Below are 27,951 nucleotides of genomic sequence, written 5' to 3' on the forward strand. Positions count from 1 at the left end.
AAACAGCTGATCAGCTGTTTGTCGGCTGAGGGGGCTAGGCCGGACGCTCCCCTGCCGACATGAAAGCCCTTTATCGACCTCCCTGGTAAACCTCATCCTAGGAGGCATAATGGGGAGGTGATAAAGGGCTTTCATGTGGGCGCCTAAGCATCCAGACTAGCACGCTCAGCCAACAAACAGCTGATCAGCTGTTTGTCTGCTCAGCTGAAGCCGCGATTATTTAAATCGGGGCTTCATTTCCCTTTGCCGATCAGCCTAATCTACATGGCTCGTTTAGACACAGGTGTCCGCGTTTGAGTGGCGCAACAGAGCTCGACTGCAGCGACCACCGCGAAGTTGCCCCCAATGAACACACCCGCAAAGTAACAGCTGCCCTCCAGGTCGGAGCCTAGAATCTCTGCCCCGAGGAGCAGGCGCTGCGGCAGCCAGCCCGGGCAGGGACTAGCCTCTGGCAGCGTTCATGGCCCGGGCTGCGGTAAAGCAGCTGAGGAGGCGGCTCTGCCCACGCTGCTTTCTTCTCTTCGCTGCCCCAGCCCCCGCCGCCAAGCAGCCCAGCCCACGAAGCGGGCCGAGGGCGTAACCGGCAGTGGCTTCCCCCCAGGCGCAGCAGCGGCCAACGAGTGGGTGGGAGCCGAGGGCGAGGCCAAGCCCAGGCGCCCACCAGCCATGGCAGCGGAGGGCCAGGCGATCAGGTCAGGGCTTCTCCACTTCGGCGGGCCCGGGGCTGCGCGGCGACCCTCGAGGGGCAGCAGCCGCCTGCGCGCCTTTCGCTTTCGGTTCTGTTCTGTTCCCGGGGCCTCTGCCTGCCCTCGCGCGGGGCTGGGGCGAGGGAGGCGGCGATCCGGGATGCTCCGCTGTGTCCCCTCCAGCCAAGCGCTCTGCGCCGGTACCCCCCAGATACAGCCCATGGGCGGAGGCCTGACCCACAGACCGGGCGCTCGCTTCCTGCAGGTCCCTCTCCTGGGAAAGCCTTGGCCCGTGCGCCCGTAGCCCAGCCCCGTGTGGCCCTCGGGCTTTGGCGTCACCGTGGGGGAGGAAATGGGGCTCAGGGTTGTAGCTGCAGAGTGGGGGGGGTCAGCAGAGCTCCCGCCAACGGATGTGGGGCCGGATCCAGGCCTGGTGTGAATCTCTGTGTGGCGCCATTGAAGTCAATGACTTACACCAGCAACAGGTTCTGGTATTTCTGCCCCTCCCTGTTAGCAAGGTCTGTGCTGTGTGTGTCCTAGTGTTTTAGCTGGTTGGGTTAAAGCCATGGGCTGCGTCTACACTGGCCCCTCTTCCGGAAGGGGCATGTAAATTTCACTAGTCGTCGTAGGGAAATCCGCGATATTTAAATCCCCCACGGATTTCCCTACGACGACTAGTGAAATTTACATGGCCCTTCCAGAAGAGGGGCCAGTGTAGACGTAGCCATGGTGTTCAAAACGCTAGCCGCATGTGGCTAGTTCACTATAACAGCACAGAAGCTACTGCTTCAGCACTGGTTAGATAGACCCTGTGGGATTAAAGCATTGGGCTGTGAATTTTCCTTTGAATGCATGGAGGTGGATCTAATCCAAGAGTGAGTTCCGGGTCTGTGGCAGGTCTCAGAAATAGCTCTGTCTCCTGCATACTTGTGTTTCACTCTGAAGGCTGAGACCATTCTGTCATTCTAGTGGGATGTGGCTGTCCTAGGAGGACATGGGAACCACCTAACAACAGACACATTCCAGGTGCTGATCTTATTTCTCTGCCATCCAGGGACTAGCTGATTCCATGAAAGTGATGCAGTGCTATGGGCTGTGTTCAGTATATGTAACCACTGAGCTAAGACTTGTTGCTTTTCACGTGTTGGCCATGAAACTGTAGTGTGTTAACATGGTATTTGGCCCCTCGTTTTGCTTATGTTAAAGGCAGTTTTCCTTGTGCTAAGTTTCTAATACAGTACAGGCAGTCCCCGACTTACGCGGATCCGACTTATGTCGGATCCACACTTACGAACGGGGCTTTTCTTGGCCCAGAGCTCACGGGCGGCAAGTCGCCACCCGTGTCCTCCGGGGCGAGAAAAGCTTCTCCCGGTCTCCCTGGTCTGCTGGGGGGGTCCAGCAAAGCCGCTGGACCTCCCCAGCAGACCAGAGACACCCGAGCAAAGCCGCCGCCCTATCTTGTACGTAACCCGGGGACTGCCTGTATAACGATTTTTAAATGGATCCTTCAAATAGTGAGGCACAGTGATTCTATAAAGAACCCTTATGAAGACACAGGTTTAGTGGAACTTTCCAGTGTAGATCAAATTTTTCAGAGTTTACATCCCCATAACCATGTGTCAAAGTGGGAATGCCAATGAAGACTTTCAAGATGTGGAGCGTCTTAAGTGGTTACCTGAGCAAGGCTAAGTTCTTTGATGAGAGTTCTGATCTAGAAAGCATGGGATATTAAGTGGTATCATAATGGCCTTTCAGAATGTGGATAGGAGTATCTTTCAATCAGAGAGTCTTGTAACTGAGGTTCAAAAGTCAGCTAAATAAAATTATAGCTTGGCATATGAAATGCAAAGCTCACCGTTCGTTCCCCTGTACAAATTATAAAACATATTCTAGACTGGTACGTCCAGGGTTCTTTAAAAGGGGAAAAAAATTTCCCTCTCAACTAGGCACAGTGGCTGAGATTTACAAAAGTCAATGCCTAAATTAGTAAGTCAAATCTGATGTAGGTAACTAAATAAGTGGCCTGATCTTCAAAAATGCTCAGCTTCAAGCATATGAATGCTTCTATAAGTTCCAAAGACTTCAGAAAATGTCTTACGAGCAAAAAGATTCTTGAGCTCTCTCTACATATGCCCTTCTGCATTACTCCAGTTCTCCTTTTCCTGTCTCTGCTTCCCCATTTGCCATCTTTGAACATGTTTATTCCTAACCACTCAAATTGTCTGTTTTCTTTTGCTTTTTTTTTTTTATTAGAGGTCCCAGAGAGAGTTATGGAGCTATTGATCAGATGCCTTATGCCCCTCCTGAAGGATCTTTTGGTATGAAAACCCTAGTAATCAATGACTTTTATGATACTAATGTTTGAAAAATAGCACATGTCCATTGTTTTCTGTCTGTAGAGTTCAGAAATGTCTGTCTGTCTGCCTGTGAGTCTGTTGGTTCAAGAGCTCCACAAAAACGATAAGAGCTAGAACCACCAAGTTTGGCTTGCATCTTCCTCTTACCCTTAGGCTACGTCTACACTGCATGATTTTCCGAAAATGCTTTTAACGGAAAAGTTTTCCGTTAAAAGCATTTTCGGAAAATCGCATCTAGATTGGCAGGACGCTTTTCCGCAAAAGCACTTTTTGCAGAAAAGTGTCCATGACAATCTAGACATGGTTTTCCGCAAAAAAGCCCCGATTGCCATTTTCGCAATTGGGGCTTTTTTGCGGAAAACAGTACTGTGCTCTTTGTGCAAGAGGGCTTTTGTCCGAACGGGAGCAGCACAGTATTTCCGCAAGAACACTGATGATCTTACATGAGATCGTCAGTGTTCTTGCAGAAATTCAAACGGCCAGTGTACACAGCTGGCAAATTTTTCCGCAAAATCAGATTAAACTTGCCAGTCTAGACACAGCCTTAGCGTTTAGTTGTGCCAGGACAATGAGATGTGTGTGGAATACGATTGTTTCTCAAAAATGGAGAGGGAGGGGTCTGATAGGAGGAATAGTTATACTGTGGAATGACCACAGGGAAGCCACTGGCTGGCAGCAGCCAACACCTTGGTCTGCCCTGGGGAGCAGCTGCCGGCCGCTATGCAGTCCCCACCCCCGGGCTCAGACTGTTCCAGCAGGAGGCATATGCAGTTCCCACTCCGAGCCACCCCAAAGCCAGCAGGCAGGGTGTGCGACCCCACCTCTGCCCTGGGTCGGACCTCTTCAACGCTGAGTAAGTCCTCTAGTAAACTATATACTATCTGCTATATACATTGGAGTCAGATCCTCAACTGGCATGTGTAAAGCATTGTCGCTCCTCTGCAGTCAGTGAGGCTCCACCAGCTTATTTCAGCGGAGGAGTTGGTCACTGTTATTTATATACTCCCTAAAGCAGAAGTTCACGATCTTTTCCTTTGAATCCCCCCATTGCTCACATGGTATAAAAACTCCATGACCCAGCTGTGCCACAACAACTAGTTTTCTGCATATAAAAGATAAGATTGGCCTTATGGCAAAACTTCCAGGCGTATCTCAAACACTTACTTGATTAAAAATGGGGTCTGATTCTCTTCTCACGTCAGGTTTGTAATAGCGTAGCTGTGATAAGAACAGCTTGGTCAGACCAATGGACCATCTAGTCCACTATCCTGTTTTCTGACACTGGCCAATGCCAGGTGCTTTCAAGGGAATGAATAGAACAGGTAATCATCATGTGGTCCATCCCCTGTCACCTATTCCCAGCTTCTGGCAAATAGAAGCTAGGGACACTTCAGAGCTTGCTTTTGTATCACTGCCCATCCTGCCTAACTGCATTGATGGACCTATCCACTATGAATTTATCTAGTTCTTTTTTAAACCCTGTTATAGTCTTGGCCTTCACAACATCTTTTGGCAAAAAGTTCCATAGGTTGACTATGCTTTGTGTGAAGAAATATTTCCTTTTGATTGTTTTAAACCTGCTGCCTATTAATTTCATTTGGTGAGCCCTCACTCTTGTATTATAAGGAGTAAATCACGCTTTCTTATTTACGTACTGCACACCAGTTATGATTTTATAGATCTCCATCGTATCCTGCTCCCCTGCCCATCATCGCTTTTCCAAGCTGAAAAGTCCTGGTCTTATTAATTTCCTCATATAGAAAAGCTTCCATACCCCTGATTGTTTTTGTTGCCCCTTTCTGTATCTGATGTGACTGGGAGGAGCATAAGGCCCAATACAAAGCACTCGACACCCAGGACCCTCATTGGCTCATTGAAAGTTTGAGTGAGAGCAACTTTCTATTGCTAATTCTTTTATGCTGTAGGTGCTGTTGTTCCTGATCACACGCCCAGTGGAGAAGAACCATCTGCTCCTCCTGCTTATGCCATAGATGATGTCTCTGGCTATGAAGGCACAGCTCTGGGAGATGATGGTGAGCACAGAAACCCACAGGCTATTCTTTTTACTGTACCAGTTGATTGACAGTGTTTTCCATATTCCTGAAATTAATCTTCTTATCTGTGGCATTAGCATTTGAACAGGACATCAGGAAGATAATTATATATAATACTGAAAAATAATATTTTTCCCAAGTGCTGGGGGTGGGGAAGAGATTTTACTGAGATCAACAACTTCCAAGAGTTGCAAATGACTCGCACCTATCCCTCAGCCCCCTATCTTCGCGGTGCCACACATTTGCCTCTCTGACACTGATGAATCACCCAGTAAAAGTACTAGGGTCGTTAAAAAATGTTTAATACAGTAACTGTGTAATCGCTAAAAATCTTAGTGGTTACATGGTTTCCCACGCTGCAGGCTCTGCAGTATAAAGTTTAGTAAGATGAGCTTTATACAGTGAAGCTTCACCAGGAGCAGGGTTGCCAGCTCCTACCGGCCCGGTTCCAGTGGAGCCGGCAGTCCTTGCCTGCCTGGCTCCTGGGGAGGAGGCTTCGCTGGCTTGCTGCAATGAAGCCGTCTTCCTGGGGGCCGGTGGAGTTTAACTGATACCATTAACTGATAAGCATCAGTTTATAAATTAAATGGTCAGTTAGTTAAACTCCTAACATCTCTAAAGTGTACCCATGAATTTTCTCCCTCCTGCCACCCCACTCCCTGCCAAAGGATCAGTTTTCCTCTGATATTTTGACTGTCCCCTGTGCTAGTCAGATGCCGTTAATTCAATCAAGATAGAAAGCTGTGTGATTTGGGGGGGGGGGAGGGGGCTTATTTCAAAAGCAGACAGGAGTTGAAGGAGAAGTTTGTCTGGCTCTCCATACCTGTACGAAACCAACCTTTTTGTTTCTGACAGGAGGAAAAGATTTACCTCCTCCCTCCAATCTGGTGACTGATCGTGGAGGTGGGCAGCACCCGCCAGCCCAAACACATTGGAAGTAAGATGTGTTTTCAAATGTTATGATGATGGCTGAGAGTTACCTTGCATCCTTTGCAAACTAAGCACAATCAGTACCGCTCATGAGAGTATGGCAGCCAGCTGGCATGCTGCTTATAGGAGAGGGAATAATTTTTGACCAGTGACACGGGGTCAAATACTGCTCTTATTAGTACTGCTACGGTAGTTTTAGAGCCTCCACATTTTCAGCTCTCCCAGTTAGCATGTGAGTGCCTTCTAGGGATGCAAGTGAATAGTCGACTAACCGATAAGCCTAGGCTTATTGGTTAGTTGAGTCGACTACTCGTATTCCCCCGAGGGAAGTAGGAGCCGGTGCTGAGCAAGCCCGGCTTAGTCCAAGCTTGTGCCAGGTTCGGGACCTACCCCCACTGCGGCTCTGCAGTTTAAATATAGTAGGAGAAGGGCTGCCTGCCCGGCTGGCTCTTACTATATTTAAACTGTAGAGCCAAAATGGAGGTTAACTTCCCTTATCGACTAATTGTGTAGTTGATAAAATTGTCATCAACTACACTGTTAGCTTATTCTCTGCCTCTTTACATCCCTAGTACCTACACATCAAAATAGGTGTGCACAAAGCCATGATCAGCATATGTTGCTGAATAGATAAGCATGCATTTAGCCATTGGTGAACAAATTCAGGGATTTAACATGCACATGTCTGAGGTGCACAATAGGCATATATTTGTGCATTCTGTAATACAAGCGGACCTGGTGGTTGAAAACCAGGTAGCAGTGCCCCTGGGATACTGACAGGACCTCACTCTAAACACCTCTCATCCTAAACTACCTCTCTGCTTTGGAGATCATGCGTTACCCTGGTTGGGATTTGAACTAACTCTTCTTATTTTGAAATAACAAGTGGAACGTCTATACTACCAAGCTTGTTGTTTTGAAATAAGGGTCTGGTTATTTTGAAATAACGCCTGCTTCAATGAAGAATAATGCTTAATTCAAAATAGTTATTTTGGGAGTTATTATTTTGAAATAATTTCCTAGTGTAGACATGCCCTAGAAGAGTCTAGCTTTTTCTATACCTGATGCTCGTTGGACTAGGTCATCTTATCCAGCACTTTTCTGTCAGTGCAGTGGCGTGCTGTGTAAATTAGGCAGAGGTGGGGACAGGTAGATGTTTAGTGCGTGGGGAAATCACTCTGAAAATTGAAAACCAATTTCAAACCAGTCCGCTCTTTCTTATCTCTTTTTATAGCATTCCTTCTATTTCAGAAGATGAAGCCAAAGAAGCTCTGATGCAGTACGCAGCCAGGAATTGCTGCTACAGCTCTGCTCCTGCCAAGGAAATGGTGTTTCGGAATCTGCAGCCATTCAACACCTACAGAGTATGTCCAGTTTTTGTAGCCCAACTTACTCATATTGAAGTAAATGGAGTTTGTTGAAGCTCTGTTGAACTTCAACAGAGCTGGGCATTCTACTGCAAATTGCCTATTCCATGCAATAGCCCCCGTTTTCAGAAATTCCAGTTGGGATAGTGTGGTTAGCTTCAGTTTGGAATTGTGTTTCTGTAACCCACACACCTTCTGGGTGTGGTGTGCTATTCCATCTAGTGGCACAGAGAGAATTTGCAGAGAGAATAATGAACGTCATACCCTAGCTATTAGCCCACTGACCTTTAACTCATACACTAAGCTTCAGAGGGGCCAGATTCGATTCCACCTACAGATGTCTGCTGGTGTTACACTTGCTTGCTTTCAGCATCTGAGGAAATCATGAAGGAATGTAATCTTTATAATGACAGGAAAGAGCTGCTTCCACTTTGTCGCTGTTCAATGATTGCTTGGTTCATTATTTCGATTCCATTTTTATGGACCTTGTCACCACTGTCAAGTCTTTTAAGATATATATTGCATTGAGATCCCTGCTCCAAATAGGTTAAGGATATGGATTAAAAGGGTCAGCTGTCCATCAGTATAGACCACGACTAGAACCATTGGAGTTGCACCATTGTTAGTGAACAGTGGGAGATGTTCTGAAAAACTGACAGTGTAAACAATGTCAGAGAGAGAAATAACTTTTGGATATAGCCATTGTTAATTAATAGGATCAGTGACTGAATTTCAAACAGCAAATATTCCACAGTGACTTGTACTCTAGAAACCTCACAGATAGGTGGAATTTGCTTAGATGAATTGAGTGAAGAGCAAAAGGATGTGGGAATAGAAGAGGAGGAGGACATGAGGGAAAATAGCCCAATGAGAAGGTTTAAAAAAAAAAAGCGGGGCGGGGGTGCGGAATGACGAAAACAAAAATAAACAGGAATTGAAGAGAGCAGGTGCACTGGTCTCATTGGCATTTTTAATTTTAAGAGTATAAGGCCTGATCAAAAGAACTTTGATTACAACTGAAAGTCTCCTGTTGACGTTGGTGGACTTTGGCTAAGGCCCAAAATACACATTCTATGAAGATATCACCTCATCCTATCAACAATGAGATTGGTCATTATTTTGGCTAATGCGAATCTACTTTCCTAAACTCTACAGATTACAGCTCCAGTTGGGCTTTTGTATAGACCACATTGAATGCCCAATTGCTCCCACTTTGGGGTTGTTACAGGTTTTTGTTTGTTTCAATTTTGCAATTAATTTCGTAGTATCGGCTTGAGACCTTCACTGAATCCAGGTCATCTGAATGGAAGACATCACCTTACAAGGGTATGTAAGGTTCTGATGTATAGTAAGCATGTTCTATGATCATTCTCTTCTATAATACAGGTTTTCCTGTTACGTTGTGCATTTCTGCTAGAAGCTAATAAAAAATGTGCAAAGGAAAAGGTACTTTTCTACTCAGCTGCAAAACAACAGTTATTAAAAATAAAATAAAACACAAGCATTGATAAATATACCATAAGTCGTTACCCACCTTAGGCATAATTTAGGAGCATGGTATGTGATTTATTCAGGGTTTGTCTCTGCTATGCTGGGGATTGACGCTGCAGCGATCAGTCTACTGGCCGGAAAATTATTGTTAGATGGTCTCCGAGTGCTCTCCCATTGGTGCTGCTACTCCACCAGGATGAGAAGAGTAGACAGCGTAGATGGGAAAGCAACCTCCACCTACCTTACCGCATATAAAATGCTGCGGTAAGTATGTCGACTTTAGCTATACTATTTGCATAGCGGAAATCACATAGATTAGATCAGTGGTGAGAGTTAGGGTATTTGGATGATGAAATATATATCTGTGAAGGAAGCATTTAACTCCATAAGAACATGAATGATCTGGTGCATATTGGAGCTTTCGGATGTCTTCATGCCTAATTTACACTGTTTTAATGTAAACTGGGGGGACGCTGCAGTCCATTGTAAGGCAAATGTTATAGAAACTAGGTGATAGTCAACAGTTCAGAGTTATTAGAAGTTGGCAAACCAGAAGAGATTTGGGTTCTGGTAGCCCTCAAGCAAAATGTCATATATAGATATGGTTGAAATTTTTCAAAGCAAGCATTTGAAAAATGGCCAATTTTTCATAAATTGAAAAAAATCCTTGCTTTATTGATTTAACTGGGAATGAATCATTTTCATTTTTTCAACCATTTTTTTAAATTTTCCTTTTCCTTCTCTTTTTGACAGGCCAAAAAAAACAAAAAAAATGGAGGGGAAAGAAAAGAGGGGAAAGGGGAGGGAGGCTGATGGAGAAAGACACTACCCATGAAAATTTTTGATTGCATGAAAAAAATTAAATAAAACAATAATCATTCCTTTTTGCAACTTGCAAAATGGATGACTTTTTAAAATGTTCAAGATATTTCGCAACTTTTTTTGACTGAATCTGGATGAACCATGTAATCATGGAGGGAATTTGATTTGGGCATTCGGCAAACGGGTATGGAATAATTCTGTTCCTCCTAAGGGAAGCAGAGGGGAAAAAAAAGATTTTACTTGGCTGCCACTTCGCATAGGTTTTTTTTCTTTTTTTTTCCCCATAAGTACTGCCCATTCTATTAATTGGGGACACGAAACAAACAATTATTTAACACAGTTGTTTGTAACTAATAAGTTCTTGATCCCACGAACAGGTAAGCACTTTCTTAACTTTGCTAAGCTTGATTTCAATTGGGACTCGTGTCAGTAATAAATATAAGCATGCACTAAAGTGTTTGCAGGATTAGGGTTCACAATAAGTGTTGTTGACTGAATTTTGGAAATATTGGTGAGGTTTTTTTATAGTCTTAATTTCTCAGAGGAGAGTTGAGAAGGCTGCATTAACACTGTTTTTACTGAATATTTTAGTTGGATTTGTTTATGCTTACAAAATGCTCGTTATAATGTATTTTTCTTTTTGGGGCAGGAAAGAAATTGTGGTTAGTAAACAGTGGAACTCTGACATAAAATGGTACTGATTTTAGTCAATCACTTTCACTGGGATCAACATAACTGCTATAGTTGTGGCATGATTTACTTGCAGGTGTTAGGAAGTATCTAGTGTTTGTGCTCATTACAGTTTTGTGTCTGCTTTAGGTGAATTGGTTGACTCCTTTTTGCTTGGGCCAGCTCCTTTGCCTTGGAATATTCAAGTGGAAGTTCCTACCATGTTCACAGACAACATAACCAAAGTCAAAGTGCCTCACACGTCTTCATTAAAGGTATAATAATCATAGAATTGTAGAATTAGGAGGGACCTTGATAGGTTATTTAGTCCAGTCTCCTGCGCTCAAGACAGGATAAAGTATTAGCTAGACTACCCCTGACAGGTGTCTTTCTAATCTGCTCTTAAAAGTCTCCTATGACAGAGGTTTCATCGTGTCCCTAGGCAATATATTCCAGTGTTTAGCTAGCAATAAATCACCGCTTATTTTATTTTGGTGAGATTACATTATATAAATACATATATTTAAAAATGAAAGGTCCATGTAACAGGATGAGAACAGCGCCTCCTCCTGTTCACTCTAGGAATATCTTGTGAGACCACCACTCCTTGCAGTTGCATGCTCTCCTATGCCTCCCTATCTGGGTCTGTAGATCTTCTCTTGCTCAACGAGCTGCTGCTGCCACTTTGTGACTTGGCCGTTGGGCCAGATCACAAAATGGTTTCCCTTCCTGGAGTTGGAAAGTCTTTCCTCACAAGCAGTCCTAGGCAGTCTTCCCATTTACCGCCCTGTTGTGCCACTCCCTCAGGGTGTATCCGGGAAATCTGGGACCACCCTCTATTCCGGATTTTGGCTTAAGGACCTTCTCAGCAGTTTGTTGCCTTTTTGATCTTATCGCTTTTCCCTGAGCCCTGTCCTATCGTCCCCCATCTCTGCGTATGCACCTCCCTTCTGAGAAGTGACTGCAGACTTTCCCACCAGCCCTTCTGCTGCCAGCTTCCTGGCTTTATAGCCCCCATGCAGCTTGTTCTTCTCCAGCTGGACTCCTTCAGTCAGGCCAGGAATTACTTAGCCACCTGATTCCTCTCCGTCATAGCCCATTGGGTTAATTAGCCACCTTCTTAGTCTTCATTAACCCTTTCACGGCAAGTGTGGTGTGGATGCCCCGTCACAATTCAGTGTTTTTCAGTCACGTGTTGCATTTCTATCGAAAGAAACAATGCACAGCAGAAACGAGCAGCCAGCCACAGGTATTTTCCGGTCTTTGGATGAGAGGTTTGGAGAAAGTCCTCTTAGCTCCTGGCTGCTGGTTTTACAGGTGAAAGTTAGAGTCGATCAGCTCGAAAGGAATTGTGGGCTTTTCAAAAGCACTCCGTGTTCTAGCTGTACTCCCATTGAAGCCAATGGGGCTTTTAACAGAGCTCAATGGGAGCAGAGTGAGCCCAGTGCTAAGTGATTTTGAAAACTCCATCCACAAAGGCCCTATTCAGGATTTTTCCCCATACTCAGAAACATATAGCTGCTTACTCATGTTTTGTGAACCAAGACATTTCATGATTTGATCCAGGGCCATTTGTATTTTTTTACTGGGGCTGGCTGTTGGTGGGTATCCATTTCAGCAGATACAGCAGCAAAACAAAGTGAACTAATATGCATTTTGTTTTCCTAATGATCTGGTGTAAATTTTGAAAGGTGCTTGCAAGGTGCTATACACTTGTTCCAGCTGCAGTGCTGGGATTCAGTGTGTAAAACATCCCACTGTGAGCACACATTTAAACACCATCTGGAAAGGCAGACCTTGACTGCAGAGATGCGGAACCTCCAGTCTTCCGGTCGACTGATTTGAGTTGAAGATCAGACCCAGTATGTTTTGATTTCCCCTTGCAATCTACACACAAGCCCTTGGGTCGGTGTCTTGCATCACTTACTTCATTGGGAAGATTTTGTCGTTGCAAGAGCAAACTTATAACATAGTGGTACTCAAATGTTTTACTTCGTGCTCCTCTCTCGTCCCTGTCCATGCTCCGCCCCAGCTGTGGTTGGGGAGCTGGCACTAGGAGTGGTGCCGCAGCTGGGGCGAAGGGTTGATGCTGTGGTTGGGAGCTGCAGCTGGGTGGGGAACCAGAGGCTGAGATCTGGGGGTAGGTCTGTGGCTAGGATGGGGCCATGACTCGGTGTGGGGCCACAGCCAGGCTGGGAATCGGGGGCTGTGGCTGGGACTGTGGCTGGGACTGCAGCTGGGGCCAGTGCTGATGTGGAGCTGTGCCTGGGACCCGGGGCCAGAGTGGAGCTGGGGGCCTTGCCTCACCCCCCAAATGTTGCCCTGCAAAACCCGCTCCCCCAAGGCGACATGTCTTCTACTTTGGAGACCACTATTATAGTGGGTTCACATTTCATTCACAGGGCCCTGAAGCAGGGCTAAGGTGGCTTTAAGTTACTTTTGAATCTCCCATGTCTTGGACAAGCTGGGGACATCCACAGCCTCAGTGCTGCCCTAACTTGAACTGAGCTGCATAAACCTGCTTCCTCAATAGGCTGTTACGGCAGCTTAGGTGGGAGAACACCAGAGTCACATCCACTTCCCAAAGAATACCCTGGCTTGCACTTGACATAGAGGGCTTCAGTTGGAGCTGGGAAGACAGATGCATAGAGCCAGCCAATATTGCACCCTCTGCAGGTTCCTCCCACACCAGGAGATACCCCGTGGACCATTTAGAGTAGCTTGAGCAGGCCTGGGCAAAATATGGCCCGCGGGCCTGATTCAGCCTGTGGATACTGCAGGGAGCCCCAGGCAAGCTCTCCGCTTTGCCTAGTCCCACTGCACGACGCTCAGAAACATGGCTGCCGGGCGGTTTCACTTTAAAATCTGTGAGCCCAGAGGGGATTGGGGAAGGCTTTAGGATCTGCTGTCACCCCCAGCATAATCCCATTGGCTGGTCTTTGGCCAGAAACTAGCCAATGGGAGTTGCCTGGTTTAATAACAGGCAGCCAAGAAGCACCATACACCCTCCCGTCTGGGGCTCTTAGTTATTCACAGAGCGCATGGCCTCAGCCTGTGTGGGGATGGAGCAGGTAGAAAGACTGCTTTAGGAAAGTGCTGGGCTTTACCGGGGGTTATCAGGAAGGCGAAAGCGCAAATGGAATTCCGACTGGCTCAGGATGTGAAGGATAACAAGAAAGGTTTCTACAGGCATGTTAACAAGAAGAAGGTGATCAGAGAGGGTGTGTGGCCCCTACTGGATGAAGGAGGTAACTTAGTGCCAGATGATGTGGGGAAAGCTGAAGTATTCAATGCTTTCTTTGCTTCTGTATTCACGGACAAGGTGGGCTCCTGGACTAATGCGCTAAGTTATGCAAGATGGGATGAAGATAGACAGCCCTTGGTGGGTAAAGAACAGGTTAGGAACTATTTAGAAAAGCTAAACGTACACAAATCCATGGGTCTGGACTTAATTTATCCGAGGGTACTGAGGGAGTTGGCAAATGTCATTATCTTTGAAAAGTCATGGAGATTGGGAGAAATCCCGGATGATTGGAAAAAGGCAAATGTAGTGCCCATCTTCAAAAAAGGGAAGAAGGACAATCCAGGGAACTATAGGCTGGTCAGTCTTACCTTGGTTCCTGGAAAAATCATGGAAGGGATCCTTAAGGAATCCATTTTGAGGCACTTGGAAGAGAGGAAAGTAATTAGGAATAGTCAGCATGGATTCACAAAGGGAAAGTTGTGCCTGACCAATCTGAAGTTTTATTTCAGAGCGAGGAAGAAATGTAATTTAAAGGACTGTATAAGACTTGTTAAAAGTATGTGGTGCATTTAGGAACCTTTTCATATCAAGAAGAATTAACTCTACCAAAATCCCAAATAATTTAATTATAAACAAGAGCATTATTATTTTTATTTTAAGCTTTTATTTCTATTTCAAATCACTCTCCAAATATGGAAGTAGTGCTTTCTGCCTCTCTTTAGCTGTTTTTTGGTGTTTTGTAAAATCATGCCCACAAGGGACTGGTATCTTTTATTTTTAAGAAATAGCTCTTTCTTTGGGAAACTAGTGCTGCAGTTCTGGAACATTTTAATAACGTGATTGAATAGATGTTATTCTTTCCCTTGCTTTTGTAATAAGAAAAGAATTTTGAGAGTGAACTCATTTTATAAATCTGCCACCTTCCATCCTTTAAAACTTACTTCTTAAAGGTGTGAAAGGGTGGGAAATGGGCAATACACAGCAGTGAAAAAAGTCCAAGAGCAAACCCTATAGGCGCATAATATATGCTCTGTTAAGCAAGATATTATTTTGTAATAGGTAAAGCAAGTGAACTGGAGATCAGTACTCCTGAGTGGTAGTCCCAGCTCTGATACAGATCCATTTTGGATAAATTGCCACTCTATGCCTCAGTTTACCTATTGGTTACAAGGGGTTAATAATAAGTACTTCATAGTAGTCAGGAATACTTGAACTCCAGTTGCAGTGACTGCTCCTTGCATCACCCCTAGCCCAGGGGAGTGATAGGACAACCCCTCCCCCCGCCCCTGCTCTGTCTCATCCCCCTCCCCACCTGTGCTCCACCCCCACCCTGGCTCTTCCCCTCCTCCTCCAAACCCTTCCTGAGCATCGCAGCTTGGGGGACTGGCAGAAGGGCCTGGCATCCACAGTAGAGAACATCCCCCCCCACTCACTGGCAGTGTTGGGAGGAAGCAGAGTGACACAGTCACAGCCCATTCCACTCCCCCAGCTGCCAACCGTGTTGCTCGCTTCCTGCCAATGCGGAAGCAGTCCCTCTCCCAAGAGAAGTGGCTGACAGCTGCGGGGAGCGGAGTGGGTCAAGGCCTCATTGCTCTGCTCCACTCCCCACCTCCACCAGTGACCGGGGGGAGCAGGGCTGACTCCTGCTGCATGCACTGGGCTGCCGGGTGAGCCAGAGGCTCTGGACCTTTCCCCTCCCTCTTCCCAGCGTTGGGAGCGCATGCTCCCACGTGCCCCCTATACTTTGCCCTGACTCCAGTTATCCCCTTATAGGGAAAGAAATGAACAGACAGAATCACAGGACATAGTAGGCTTGTTTAATTTCTTTGTGTGGGTTTTCTTTGTGGAGGGGAAATTAGAATCCGTAAGTGAAGAGCAGCGCGTAATGCACAGATGTAGCCCTGCCCTTTGAGCGCTCCAACATACACACTGAACATTTGAGCTCTCACGTAGACTGACCCCTTCTTGATTATCTTCACCCGAGAATTTTAGGAAAAAATTCCCACGTTGGGCTAATATTGGGTTAGCCTGAATTTGTCCACACTAATTTTTGTCTGACTGGTGCTACTACAGGATCAGTTTGAATCAGTGTTATCCCTGGTGGTAGTTTGTCCTCCTAAAATTCCCTTGTATAAACATGGACTCAGTGTTTTAGCCTCCCTTCAAACAAATCATAGAAGTGGATGCATGTCATTCAAAAGCACTCTCTCACTTGATTGGATAGATCTTTGAGTGTAGGCACCAGTGACTGCTTACAGCAGGGGTTCTCAAACTATTTTTCCTGGGACGCCCTTTGAAAATATTTCAAGCTGGGATGACCCTTCCCATCTCCCTCAAAAAGTGATGGCCTCCCTATTCCATGCCACCCATGCTTCTGTGCTGCCGCTGGGGATGGCACTGACTTCAGAGCTGGGCACTCAGCCAGCAGCTGCCCAGCTGGGAAAGGGTCAGATTGTCAGCTCGCACGTAGCTTACAGCCAGAGCCCTGAAGGATCCCGTGCTCCCCTCCCCAGTTTGGGAACCCCTGGCTTATAGAAACACAAAAGAAACACACTGTTAATCAAGGAGCTTCCTGCTCTCCCTATTGCAGCTGCAGAAAGGTGGTTGTAATTTGGCTTGATGCAGCTGTAGAGCTTTTTGAGAACCTCAAACAAAAGGCCTTATAAAAGTGTAATGAATGAGGGTGTTGGGCGCAGAGTTTCTCTAAAACAGCAATGATTTCCACAAAAGAAGAAAAACATGTTTCTCGTTGTCTCTTTTGAGTATCAAGGGGCGGGCAGGCAGGCAAATTAAGAAATGTCAAACTTCCTTTCACATTTCTCCTTTGATTTAAGGGCTGCCATAATTGTCGAAGTTCAGGTACGATTTGCTGCACAAATTGTCATGGCAGAAGAAAGGTGAGTAGCCACGCTAAAGGGGATCCTTTGCTTAGGACTTATTTTGACACCATTCCCGAGAATAAAACTTAAGAACTAGGGATGTAACCAGTTAACCAGTGATGCTTACTAGTAACTGATTAATTGGTGCCCGGCCAGAGCAGCCGCACCAGCGTGGGGTGGTGTGGCTAATATTGACATAGTTTGATATTTTTATACATTTCTTACATTCCTAATAAGAACCAGACAAAGATGCTCAAATCAGATAACTTTGTGAGCGGAGAAGGGGGATGAGGTTGGTTGGGAAGAATTCACAGTCACACTGTGTTCTGCTTTACAGCATTTATTGTTATTGATTATGTATTGTCATAGTGCTTAGGAGCTTCTCTCATGGACCAGGGTCCAATTGTGCTAGGCACTGTACACACACACAGAACAAAAAGATAGTTTCCACCCCAAAGAGCTTACAGATCCATTCTCCCAGGATGCTGTAGTTGTTTCATTTATGGGACTTGTTTGGGTAGTTAGGCCATGAGTGCAAAGGACATTTGCAGAGTAGGGGCCCTTAAAGATTAATTAACGTTTATTAGGAATGCTGCAGTCAACAGCACCCAATACAGGGGGTTACTATGTGAACTGCTGTGGCATGTGATATACAGAAGGCCAGACTAGCTGATCTAATGAGCCCTTCTGGCCTTAAAAATCTATGAGTTTATTAAACTTGCAATCTGTTTCCAGAGTGAGGTGGTGAAGGTTGCAACACTAGCAAACGGCTCTCGCAAAGTATACATAGTTCTGCCTTTTCCATCTAATTAATCCAGGTTCAGTGCTGGATTTGTCATGGCTCTGGGAACCGACTGAATGACAGGTGCACTCACTGCAATGGATCTGGCCAAAGCGGGTGAGTCAACACTGAAGGAAAAGCCATCCTGGCACGTCCCTATTTTAAGAAGCATTGAGACAAATGGATAGCACGTTGTCAGCAGGGGTGGAATCTGGCTACGTTCAGGGACAGTTTGAGGTCAGATCATTAGGTGGGCTTGGCTACCCACCTTAGCCGGATAAGAATTGATTAGTTTGCAAAAATGCCCCTGAGCACTGGGCTGTGGCTGCCTAGTGTATTCAGTGAGGCCCTGCTATTGCTGTTGTTTTGGAATCTCCTGCTGGAATGAGCAAAATGTATTGTTCATTCTGGCCTGGCCCTGAGTTTAAGACCAGGCGAGTCCCATCCATCTTCCTTCCCACCTATGAGGAGACTCCCACCCATTTCTTTGTACAGCATGGCATTTCCCTCCACTGGTCACTTCCTGCCTGCAGGCCTTGTGTTGACACCCCTTGTCCATTTGTAGAGGTTCACTGCCTCTGATGGCTTCTTTAAGGAGCTGTCAGCTAGAGAGGAAGCTAGAGAGGGCAGTTGGAGAAATCAACGTCAGCATCAGCCTAGCCCTAGAAGATCTATTCTTTGAAATTACAGCTGAGAAGAATGTATAGCTTTGGGAGGAAGGTCAGTCTCTTTGACTGATTATACTGTCCCATTTTTCTGAGAGGGTGGAAGTACCTCAGTGGCAAAACCATCGTGTACATGAAACTGAACTGCTGTGCTTGGAGAAAAACATTGCTCTAGTGCTTTGGGGGCACTGGCTATCCAAGGCATTGCAGTTAAGTTGAACAGATGCAGTGCTGTCTTAAAATAATAAGTTTTCTATAATATTTTTCTGCTCCCGCTCAGCTGTGCACCCTAGGCAAGTGCTTCACTTGCCTCGCCCTTGTTACATCCCTGCAGCATACCCTGTTTCCCAGGGTTGTCAAATTAAAGAGGTTCAAGTATAATTACTGCAATGAGTCCACGAATCAGTGATTTTATTTAAGTCTTGTCCTTCAATGAGACAATGTCTGGCAATAGACATTATGGCAAATAATAAGCATCAGCTGAACTGGCCCCCTGGTGTGACGTAAAATGAAGTGTACCACGTGTTTATATGTGCACACACACACATTGAATGTATCCAAAATCACGGGGGTGGTAGTTTCTCTGTAATTATCCATCCACTGTAATTATCATTCTTTGTTTCCAGATGCAACAGTTGTTCTGGTTCCGGCCACAAAACCTGCATGAAGTGTGCAGGAAGAGGACAGTTGCTGTACTACATTGAGCTGCAAGTCAAATGGCAAGTCTAATAAACTATAGATAATTGCAGAAAAGCTCCTTCTGCTTCACTGTGGTACATACAGGGTTTAAGCAATGTTCTGCCAGGCCAGATTGTGATGTACTGCTTTCCCTCAGGAAGAGGCCCTGGTAGCTTTTCAGGAACATTACCCGCTTCAGGAAGTCAGGCTATATGCATATACACATACATACATTATCATTTCAAAAAGTCAGTTGAAATTTACCAGGAAGCTCCAGGCCAGCACCTTAAGAAAGAGGTTGGAAGAGACAAACGTCATTCGCATTTACAGTAATCACAGTGAAGTTGAAAGCTTAGTTGTGGCCTTTTGCTAAGATCAGATCAAAGCTATGGACTATGTCACCAGGTCATCTCCCTGATGTTGTGCCTGCAACAAAGAAATGTCGATTAGGATTGGATTTAGTATCACATCAATGGCTGTTTAATAAATGTTGACTGTTTAGGGAGGAGTCCCAGTAGTGAAGAGGAGAGTTTTCCCCTGCTCATTTAACATCATGCGATCCTTATTGTCCTAGGATGCACTTCATATGAAGGAGAGAAAATGTTTTGCTCTGATTCGATGACCAGTGTAGCACATGGACGGGGTGGTCTAAAAGTGCCTGCAGAATGGCAGTTTCACCGCTTGCTCTGTATGCTATATCTCTGCTAATCTAGTGCAGGGCAGTATCTTCTTTGACTTTCCTGTCTCTGGGCTGGGTTAGAGTTCCCAGATTGACTGGGGTTTATTTCAGATGTTCTCTATTGGCCCAGTCACCAATTTAATAGTGTTCAACCGTTGTTATTTTAATATTTACAATTTTTACAGGCATTTTATTTTAATATCACTTGATGGGCTTCGTAAAAGGCTTGTTACAAAGAAGAAATATAAATAAACCAGGGTATGTCTACACTACAGCACTAATACGAACTAACTTAGTTAATTTGAAATAAGCTAATTCGAATTAGCGTTTTGCTAATTTGAAATAACATGTCCACATTGAGTGGACCCTGAACCGAAGTTAAGGCTAAAGAGACAGGGACTTTTCAGCTTAGAAAACAGGAGACTGAGGGGGAATATGATAGAGGAATATAAAATCATGAGTGGTGTGGAGAGAGTGAATAAAGAAAAATTCTTTGTTAGTTCCCATAATATAAGGACTAGAGGACACCAAATGAAATTAATGGGCAGCAGGTTTAAAACTAATAAGCAAAAGTTCTTCTTCACATAGCACATAGTCAACCTGTGGAACTCCTTGCCACAGGAGGCTGTGAAGGCTAGAACTATAACAGAGTTTAAAGAGAAGTTAGATAAATTCATAGAGGTTGGGTCCATGGAGTGCTATTAGCCAGGGTATAGGAATGGTGTCCCTGGCCTCTGTTTGTGGAAGGCTGGAGATGGATGGCACGAGACAAATCGCTTGGTTATTGTCTTCGGTCCATCCCGTCCGGGGTACCTGGTACCGGCCGCTGTTAGCAGACAGGTTACTGGGCTAGATGGACCTTTGGTTTGACCCAGTACTGCCATTCTTATGTTCTTACATTCTAAGCTCAGGGTCGGGGGGGTCTCACTGGACCAACTTGATTTTCATGCAAACCTGCTCCTGGGTTCGCATGTGGCCTTTGGTGGCCAGGCTGGCAGCTATCCTGACATAGATGGCCGCATTCCTGTCCCTAGTGCGGAGATCGTGGACGTTGGAGGCCTCCTCCTCCCCCCCCAAACCTGGATGAGGTCCATGATGTCCGCACTAGACCAGGCGGACATCCGCCTCTTGCGGCCCCGGGCAGGCTCCTGTGGGCTGCCAGTCTGGTCCTGGGAAGAGGTGGAGGGCTGGGTGGCAGCAGGTGGCTGGCTTATGCTGTGCCAGGTGCAAGGTCTGCTGGCTGGGTGCTGGCAGGCTTGCAGCTGGCACAAGCACTGTAGCCAGACCGTGCCCCTTTATGGGCTCCAGGGCCGGGAGGGGAGCAGAAGAGTTTCCCTGGTTTGGCCCAGAGTGGCCACCAGGGCAACCTGGGAAGGGCTAGCCTCCAACTAGTTCGAATTAAGTGGCTACACAGACCTTAATTCAAACTACTTAATTTGAACTAGGTGTTACTCCTCGTAGAATGAGGCTTACCTAGTTCGAATTAAGTGCTCCTCTAGTTCGATTTAAATTCGAACTAGCGGTTTGTATGTGTAGCCCCTATTAAAGTTAATTTGAACTAATGGCTGTTAGTTCGAATTAACTTTGTATTGTAGACATACCTCCACTTCAACATTTCAGTAGGCTGGTAACGTAAGTTAGGATCCATTACAACTGAGTTTAAATGACAGTCTCCAAGTTTGCATTCCAGCATAGCATGTTTCCAGATTATCATTAGAAAAGTACAAAGAACAACATGTGCTATGTTTGAAGCTCTGCTACTAGGAATCTCAATATAGATTGTGGACTTTATTTAACAACTTTGCCTTGTGGAGTTGGATATTTTTGTAGCCCAAGAAACACATAAAGAAGGGACCCTCTAAATCCATTTGAATAAGGGGAGACACGATAGATGACAGTATCTGTGTCCTTGTTATTGTAGGAAGAATAACATTTTTGAATATGTGGCAGACCAAAGATCTGGGTTTCCTGCTAACCTCTTCAAGAAAGTCACTGGACAGAAGATTTTTGTTGATGAACAGTCTATGGTAATGAAACTCTAGACTCTTGTCACCTCTTGAAATAACAAAATGACAGATCTGGAAACAGAACAATTCACATAGCCTGAGGTGTAGTTTAAGAAGAATAGGACATTTGAGAACACAGTGCTCTGGTTTTTTTTCTGGCTGCTGATATATCTAAGGGTATGTCTACACTACAAAGTTAATTCGAACTAACGGACGTTAGTTCGAATTAACTTCGATAGGCGCTACACTAGCGCTCCGCTAGTTCAAACTTAATTCGAACTAGCGGAGCGCTTAGTTCGAACTAGGTAAACCTCATTGTACGAGGACTAAGCCTAGTTCGAATTAACTAGTTCGAATTAAGGGGTGTGTAGCCCCTTAATTCGAACTAGTGGGAGGCTAGCCCTCCCCAGCTTTCCCTGGTGGCCACTGTGGCCAACACCAGGGAAACTCTATTGCCCCCCCTCCCGGCCCCGGACCTCTTAAAGGGGCACGGGCTGGCTACGATGCCCGTGCCAGGTGCAAGCCTGCCAGCACCCAGCCAGCAGACCCTGCACCTGGCACAGCTCGAGCCAGCCACCCGATGCCCCCCAGCCCTCACCCTCTTCCCGGGACCAGGCTGGCGGCTCCCGGGAGCTTGCCCGGGACCGCAAGAGGCGAGCACCCGACTGGTCTAGTGCGGACATCGTGGACCTCGTCCATGACCTCCGCACTAGGCACAGGAAAGTGGCCGTCTAGGGCAGGAGAGCTGCCAGCCTGGCCACCCAGGAGCAGGTTGGCATGAAAATCAAGGTGGTCCACTGAGACCCCCGACCCTGAGTTTACAATGGCCGTACTGGGTCAGACCAAAGGTCCATCTAGCCCAGTAGCCTGTCTGCCAACAGCGGCCAACCCTAGGGACCCTGGAGGGGATGGACCGAAGACAGTGACCAAGCCATTTGTCTCGTGCCATCCCTCTCCAGCCTTCCACAAACTTTGGGCAGGGACCACTCCTACCCCCTGGCTAATACCACTCCATGGACCCAACCTCCATGACTTGATCTCACTTCTCTTTAAACTCTGTTCTAGTTCTAGCCTTCACAGCCTCCTGCAGCAAGGAGTTCCACAGGTTGACTCTTTGCTTTGTGAAGAACAACTTTCTGTTACTAGTTTGAAGCCTGCTACCCATTCCTTTCCTTTGGTGTCCTCTAGTACTTCTATTGTGGGAGCTAATGAAGAACTTTTCTTGATGCACCCTCTCCACCCCACTCATGCTTTTATAGACCTCTATCATATCCCCCCTCCATCTCCTCTTTTCTAAGCTGAAAAGTCCAAGTCTCTTTAGCCTCTCTTCATATGGGACCTGTTCCAAACCTCTGATCATTTTAGTTGCACTCCCCTCTCCCACCTCCTTTTCCCAGTCTCCCCGAGTTTTGTTCAATAAAGAGAGATTCTATTTTTTACCACACGTTTTCTTTATTTTGTACATCAGGAAGGGGGGCTAGGGAAGGGTAAGTGGAAGGAGGTGAGGGAGGAATGGGGTACGAGCCCCCGATGGGGAAGAATGGGCTGGCTCTGCGGGCTTCTGGGGGTGGAAGCTCTCCTGCCGTCCCCCAATTGCCCCTTCTCTCCAGATGGCAGCCTGCGGCAAGTGCAGCCAGTCTGATGGCCGAGTGCTGTGATGTGCCCAGTGTGGGCACTCAGGGCACTCCAAGCCAGGACTGCTTTGCAAGCAGGGCACCCCTGAGAACTGTCTGTCCAGGGTGGGGGTCGGGTCCCTTTAAGCACAGCCCTCGGCTAGCCTGAGGCAGCAGATCCACGCTCTAAGTCCTCCTCTGATGCCCTGCCGGCACTGCTTCCGGTCATCCTTAACCCTGGTTCAGGGTCCACTTAATGTGGACATGCTAGTTCGAATTAGCAAAACGCTAATTCGAACTAGTTTTTTAGTCTGGATGCGTTAGTTCGAATTAGCTTAGTTCGAATTAACTAATTTGAACTAAGTTAGTTCGAATTAGCGCTGCAGTGTAGACATACCCTAAATTAGGTAGTTCTCAGATACCATCTACGTTTTCCTTTTTTAGTAAAAGGGTTATTGAAAGGACTCGGGGCTAATGCTGGTTTGGAATTGTGTGTGTGTGCTTTAATGCACTTATTTGGTTTGATAACTAGAGCTACTTCTCTCTCTCAAATCCCAGCAAGAGGGAGAGATGTTCAACATCTTTTACTACTCAGACCAGGGGAAAGTCCTGTAAGTCCCTGCAACTTGGATCCCGTTAACAGCCTCTGTTCCTTGCAAAAAATGGCTGAAATCCTCTCTTGACATAAACTGGTGCAGTTCCATTTAAGTCAGAAGAGCTGTTGCTAATTGACACTAGCAGATTATGTTGCCCCATATCCACATCTGCAGATATGGGTTGAAAAAAGCCACACTTTCCCTGCATTTGGCCTATCTGTTATATATCTACAGGCAGTCCCCGGGTTACATACAAGATGGGGACTGTAGGTTTGTTCTTAAGTTGAATTTGTATGTAAGTCGGAAGTGGTACATATTGTAGGGGAAACTCTAGCCAAACATTTCTCCAGAGCTCAGTTTTATTCTCCCACACCTCACTTCCCTCAGTCCTTTATTCTCAAGCTGAGGTGTCTGCTGAGAAAAGCCGCTCCGCGTCTCCCTGGTCTGCTGGGGGGGCGCTAGCTTCGCGTCTCCCTGGTCTGCTGGGGGGAAACAGCTAGTGCGGGGTTACCTCACCCCGTTTGTAAGTAGGGATCCGATGTAAGTCGGATCCATGTAACCCGGGGACTGCCTGTATTGAGCTAGCTGCGTATGGGTTTATATTTGCTGGGCTCATATAAATTCCCACTGCTCATATGCAAAACAAACAAAAATCAAATATATGAAGTTAAAAGAGGTTTACATTAGAGATGGTCCCAACAGAAAACCCCAGATGAAAATGGCCTCAGGCTTTGTGATGTTGGAAATCCAGATCTAAATTTTGAAGCTTTGTTCCTCTGCAGTTTACATATTTGCAGGACCTTTTAAATAGCAAATAGAAATCCAATTTCTTCTGATTTCCCTGCTGGCTAACCCTGCAGTGGATTTCAAGGGACCAGACAGGCACCCTTGCTCAGCACCTGTTGTAGTCTGTTAATCTCAGACTGGTTTTCTGTTTGAGCCCATGACTGGGACAAATAATAATGCAAATAATAATCATAGCAGTACTCCTTTATGGTGGCTTGGTATTTCAGTTGTTTCCATAACATGCTTCAGGTCTTTCTTAACCGCCCACTTTGGAAGGAGCTATATACTAATTTTTCTACAGTGTAAATTTGGAATTGATTGCAGTGATTTTTTTTAAGGGCCTGCAAGGGACTCTGCATCCCATGCAGTGAGGCTGTTGTCCTGGAAATCCAAAATTTAGCCCATAGATAGAGCCCTGCATGGATAGAAAAATTTGTATTTGCATCTGTCTCCAGAAAAATGAGCCATGGATATCCACATTCACATCTACGAATGTGGATACCTGTGGCTATAAAGCGGATATCAGCAGATCTGTATGGCTGTACCCACAGAGTTTGCTTATGCTTTTTGCCCCCGTATGGATGTGCTGTGCCAGTGTAAGACAGGACTTGCACTAGTGTGACTAACCTTTTGAAACCTAGCACAGAAAAGACCTTAGGTTTTTGCAATCGCAATACAATTGGCTGATACCTAGCAGCAGTGAAGACTGCCAAAAGAGGATACTAGGGTAGAATGCTTTTGTTTTCTTTACAACTAATATGAAATGTCCTATGACAGCATACCCATGTGAGTCACTTTTCTTTGTGCAAGCAATCCCATTTACTTCACTGGCCAGATCCTTGTTGGTGTAAATTGGCATCACTCCATTGACCTAGTCCACAGCTGTGAATTAAGATTACTCATGTAAGTGAGGGTTTGTCTCCACTGCAATGCTGAGAAAAATTAATCTGCATTAACTACAGATATGAATTTTAAATGGATTAGTTAAATTGCATTAAACCCATTTGGACACACCTCAGTTTAGAATTGAGATGGCCTTACTTCTCATTGGAAATGAATAAAACTAAAGAGAATTATAATCTCTTTATACTGAATGACAGTGTCCATACGGAGGTTTAATGCAGTTCAATATTATCTACTTAAAATTTCTACTTTTAATTAACTCAAATTATTTTTTCTGGGTGTGTCTGTGGATACAAGCCCTGAAAGATCTCAGGACTGTGATGGAAGTAATTGTGATCTCCTTCCTATTTGTGGGTCTTAAATATTTTCCATTTCTTCAGGTTTATCCTGTGGTGAATTTTCCTGAACCTTCCATAAGTCAGGCTTCCCAAAACGCTGTTGTGCAACATCACACTCAGTTTGCATCCGTTTCTCGATTACTGAGACAGGTGAGTGTGCTGTAGCCCAAGTCTAACAGGAGACAAAGAAGCAACTAGTGTGTGGCAATCAGACTGTGACATCTTAGCCTCTGTGTAAGTCTCACTGCACCTTTGTTTATTGGACCATTTGGAACAATTCTTCAAACACTAGAGCAAGGGCTGCTCAATAGGTGGATTATGACTCTTAACATTAAAGGGATTGGATTTTCTTAAGTGCCAGCGTACCAAAACCTTTAAAACATTTTCAATTTGATGTATAATAGGGAGGGGGGAGTGTAATAAAGAAAAATGCAATAGTATGAGAAGTACGCATATGAGAAAATAGACCATGGTCCTGGGAAACAGGAACACCTCGGGTTAGAAACTCAGCTCTGCCACTGATTGCCCATGGGTGTGTCAAATCTCTTTTCTGTGTGCCTCAGCTCCCACATCTTCTAAAATGGGACTTGCCTTGCTTTCTTAATCAGGAGCGCGGTGCGGATCGCACAAGTCTTTACATCACATCACAACTTGGGATATAAAATCCCATTTAATTGGTTGATCAGTTAAACATAGTGTTTAACCAGTTAACTGATTAAAGGGAGGACGAGTGGGAGCAACCCCTGTCTGTGTGCCCCCCAGCACCCACCATGGACAGGAGCTGCTTCAGCTGGGCTGGACTGCCCCTGTCCATGGTGGGTCCCGCAGGGCTGGAGCAGCCCCCTGTCCACGACAGGTGGGGAGCTGCTCCAGCCCCCTCCAGTTAAGTGAAGCTTACTGATTTCCGTTAAGGGTGGTGCTTACTAGTTAACCTTTCACATCCCTACTTCAAACATGCAAAGTCTACATAAAGTGCGTTTGAAAATGCCACCAAGTGTGTACAACTATATAGATTTAGCTTCATTATCCTTGTGTTTTCTCTCTTTCTTCCAGAGGCAAACTATTGAGCTGATTCCTCTTACTAAAGTGGAATATGAGTGGCAAGGGAAACTGTATTCCTATTATGTGTATGGAGATGAAAATAGAGTGTATACAGAGAATTACCCCAAAAAGTGTTGCTGCTCCATTATGTGACTGATCGCTTCTCCGAATGCCAAGAACAATGGCTCAAACAAGGAATGGATTCATGTTGTACTATTTTTGTTTTGGTCAATAGATGTTCTTGGATGTGCATGTATGGGGCAGGCTACAACTGGAAGAAAATGGGGGAGTGAAAGGTTTATTAAGTTGATTATTCAGCTTCTTGATTGCAACTCTTATGTCTGTCTGTATGTATGGAGCCTGTATGTATTCAGTTCCAGGACAGGAGCCTTTAGCCATTGGGGAATTTCTGTGGCTCTCCCTCTCTCAGCCTTGCCACTAATAGAATGCAAACTCAACTTTGGATTACAGTCTCATTTAATTTTAGCACTCTGCACAGGCCTGTCCCAACATACTTTTACTTACTGGGTCTCCTTGCATTGAGATCTACTTTGTTATAAGTAAGGAAGTACAAGGAAAACAAGGCCTAGATCTGTGTCTCCTATTATTAGTCATAGTAAAAATTATGGCTACTCTGTTTACAGTAGGGAAATCCACTGACTTCCATGAAGTTGTACCAATGTAAGTGAAACCAAGAATTAGACGGAAGAAAATAGTGGATCAGATAGAGTTGTGGGTAGTACATGGCTACACTGTATCACTGACAACAAATTTCCCTTTATTTGTGGATTCTTTTCTTCTTATCCCAACTGACAGTTTGATGATAAAGTGGTACCAGCACAAGTTGAAAACATTTTTCCGTGAACCTTCAGAATTTGCAACTGCTCAGAAAACAGCATGTGGATGGGAGTGACGCATCTGACATTTTTAGAATGTCTAGCTCCACTGTAATGCCTGGCCTGCTGGTTCAGCTATCAATAATCCTGTCTGCAGGCAGCGTTTTAATTCTTCAAATTGAATCTCCAAATGAAGATAAGCAGAAAAGGAAATAATTCAAATAAAAATTCACAATTTGTCCTAAGTGTACAGGGCCTGACCGAAAGTATTTTGAAGTCAATGTGACTCTTTCCACAGCTTCAGTGGATCGGGTGGATCATGCACATTATTAATCACTATATTATTAATTAATTAAAAAATCCAATTTAAATCCTTAATCAGGATCTCTTTAGCAGATAAAAGGGGCCTTTCTCAAAAGTGCCTGAGAGATTTAGGAGTAGAGCTGGTTGGAGACATTTCATCACAACTACATTGCATCCAAATATACAGTCCTGTCAAAATAAACATGCTTTGCTAAATCAGTTTAATT

The 27,951-nt window shown here is 45.4% G+C and overlaps 1 protein-coding gene across 2 annotated transcripts; it reads left to right on the plus strand.

The window, feature by feature from the left end:
• The first annotated feature begins 355 nt into the window (after positions 1 to 355).
• LOC102443440 (protein SSUH2 homolog) lies at positions 356 to 27,943 on the plus strand. Of its 2 annotated transcripts, none has more exons than XM_089781230.1 (13): positions 356 to 692; positions 2,940 to 3,004; positions 4,969 to 5,076; positions 5,953 to 6,034; positions 7,262 to 7,391; positions 8,660 to 8,720; positions 10,527 to 10,651; positions 16,455 to 16,517; positions 17,318 to 17,397; positions 18,572 to 18,668; positions 21,228 to 21,329; positions 25,587 to 25,694; positions 26,598 to 27,943. In XM_089781230.1, exons 1-13 carry the CDS (start codon positions 667 to 669, stop codon positions 26,736 to 26,738), a joined length of 1,188 nt encoding a protein of 395 aa, XP_089637356.1. In that variant the 5' UTR covers positions 356 to 666; the 3' UTR covers positions 26,739 to 27,943. The 2 variants fall into 2 exon arrangements, with proteins under 2 accessions (XP_089637356.1, XP_089637357.1); XM_089781231.1 differs by lacking the exon at positions 356 to 692 and adding an exon at positions 1,401 to 1,712.
• Positions 27,944 to 27,951: the final 8 nt, after the last annotated feature.

Source organism: Pelodiscus sinensis, chromosome 11 (genome assembly GCF_052426305.1).
Source record: "Pelodiscus sinensis isolate ZL-2025 chromosome 11, ASM5242630v1, whole genome shotgun sequence".
In the NCBI taxonomy this organism is placed as follows: domain Eukaryota; kingdom Metazoa; phylum Chordata; order Testudines; family Trionychidae; genus Pelodiscus; species Pelodiscus sinensis.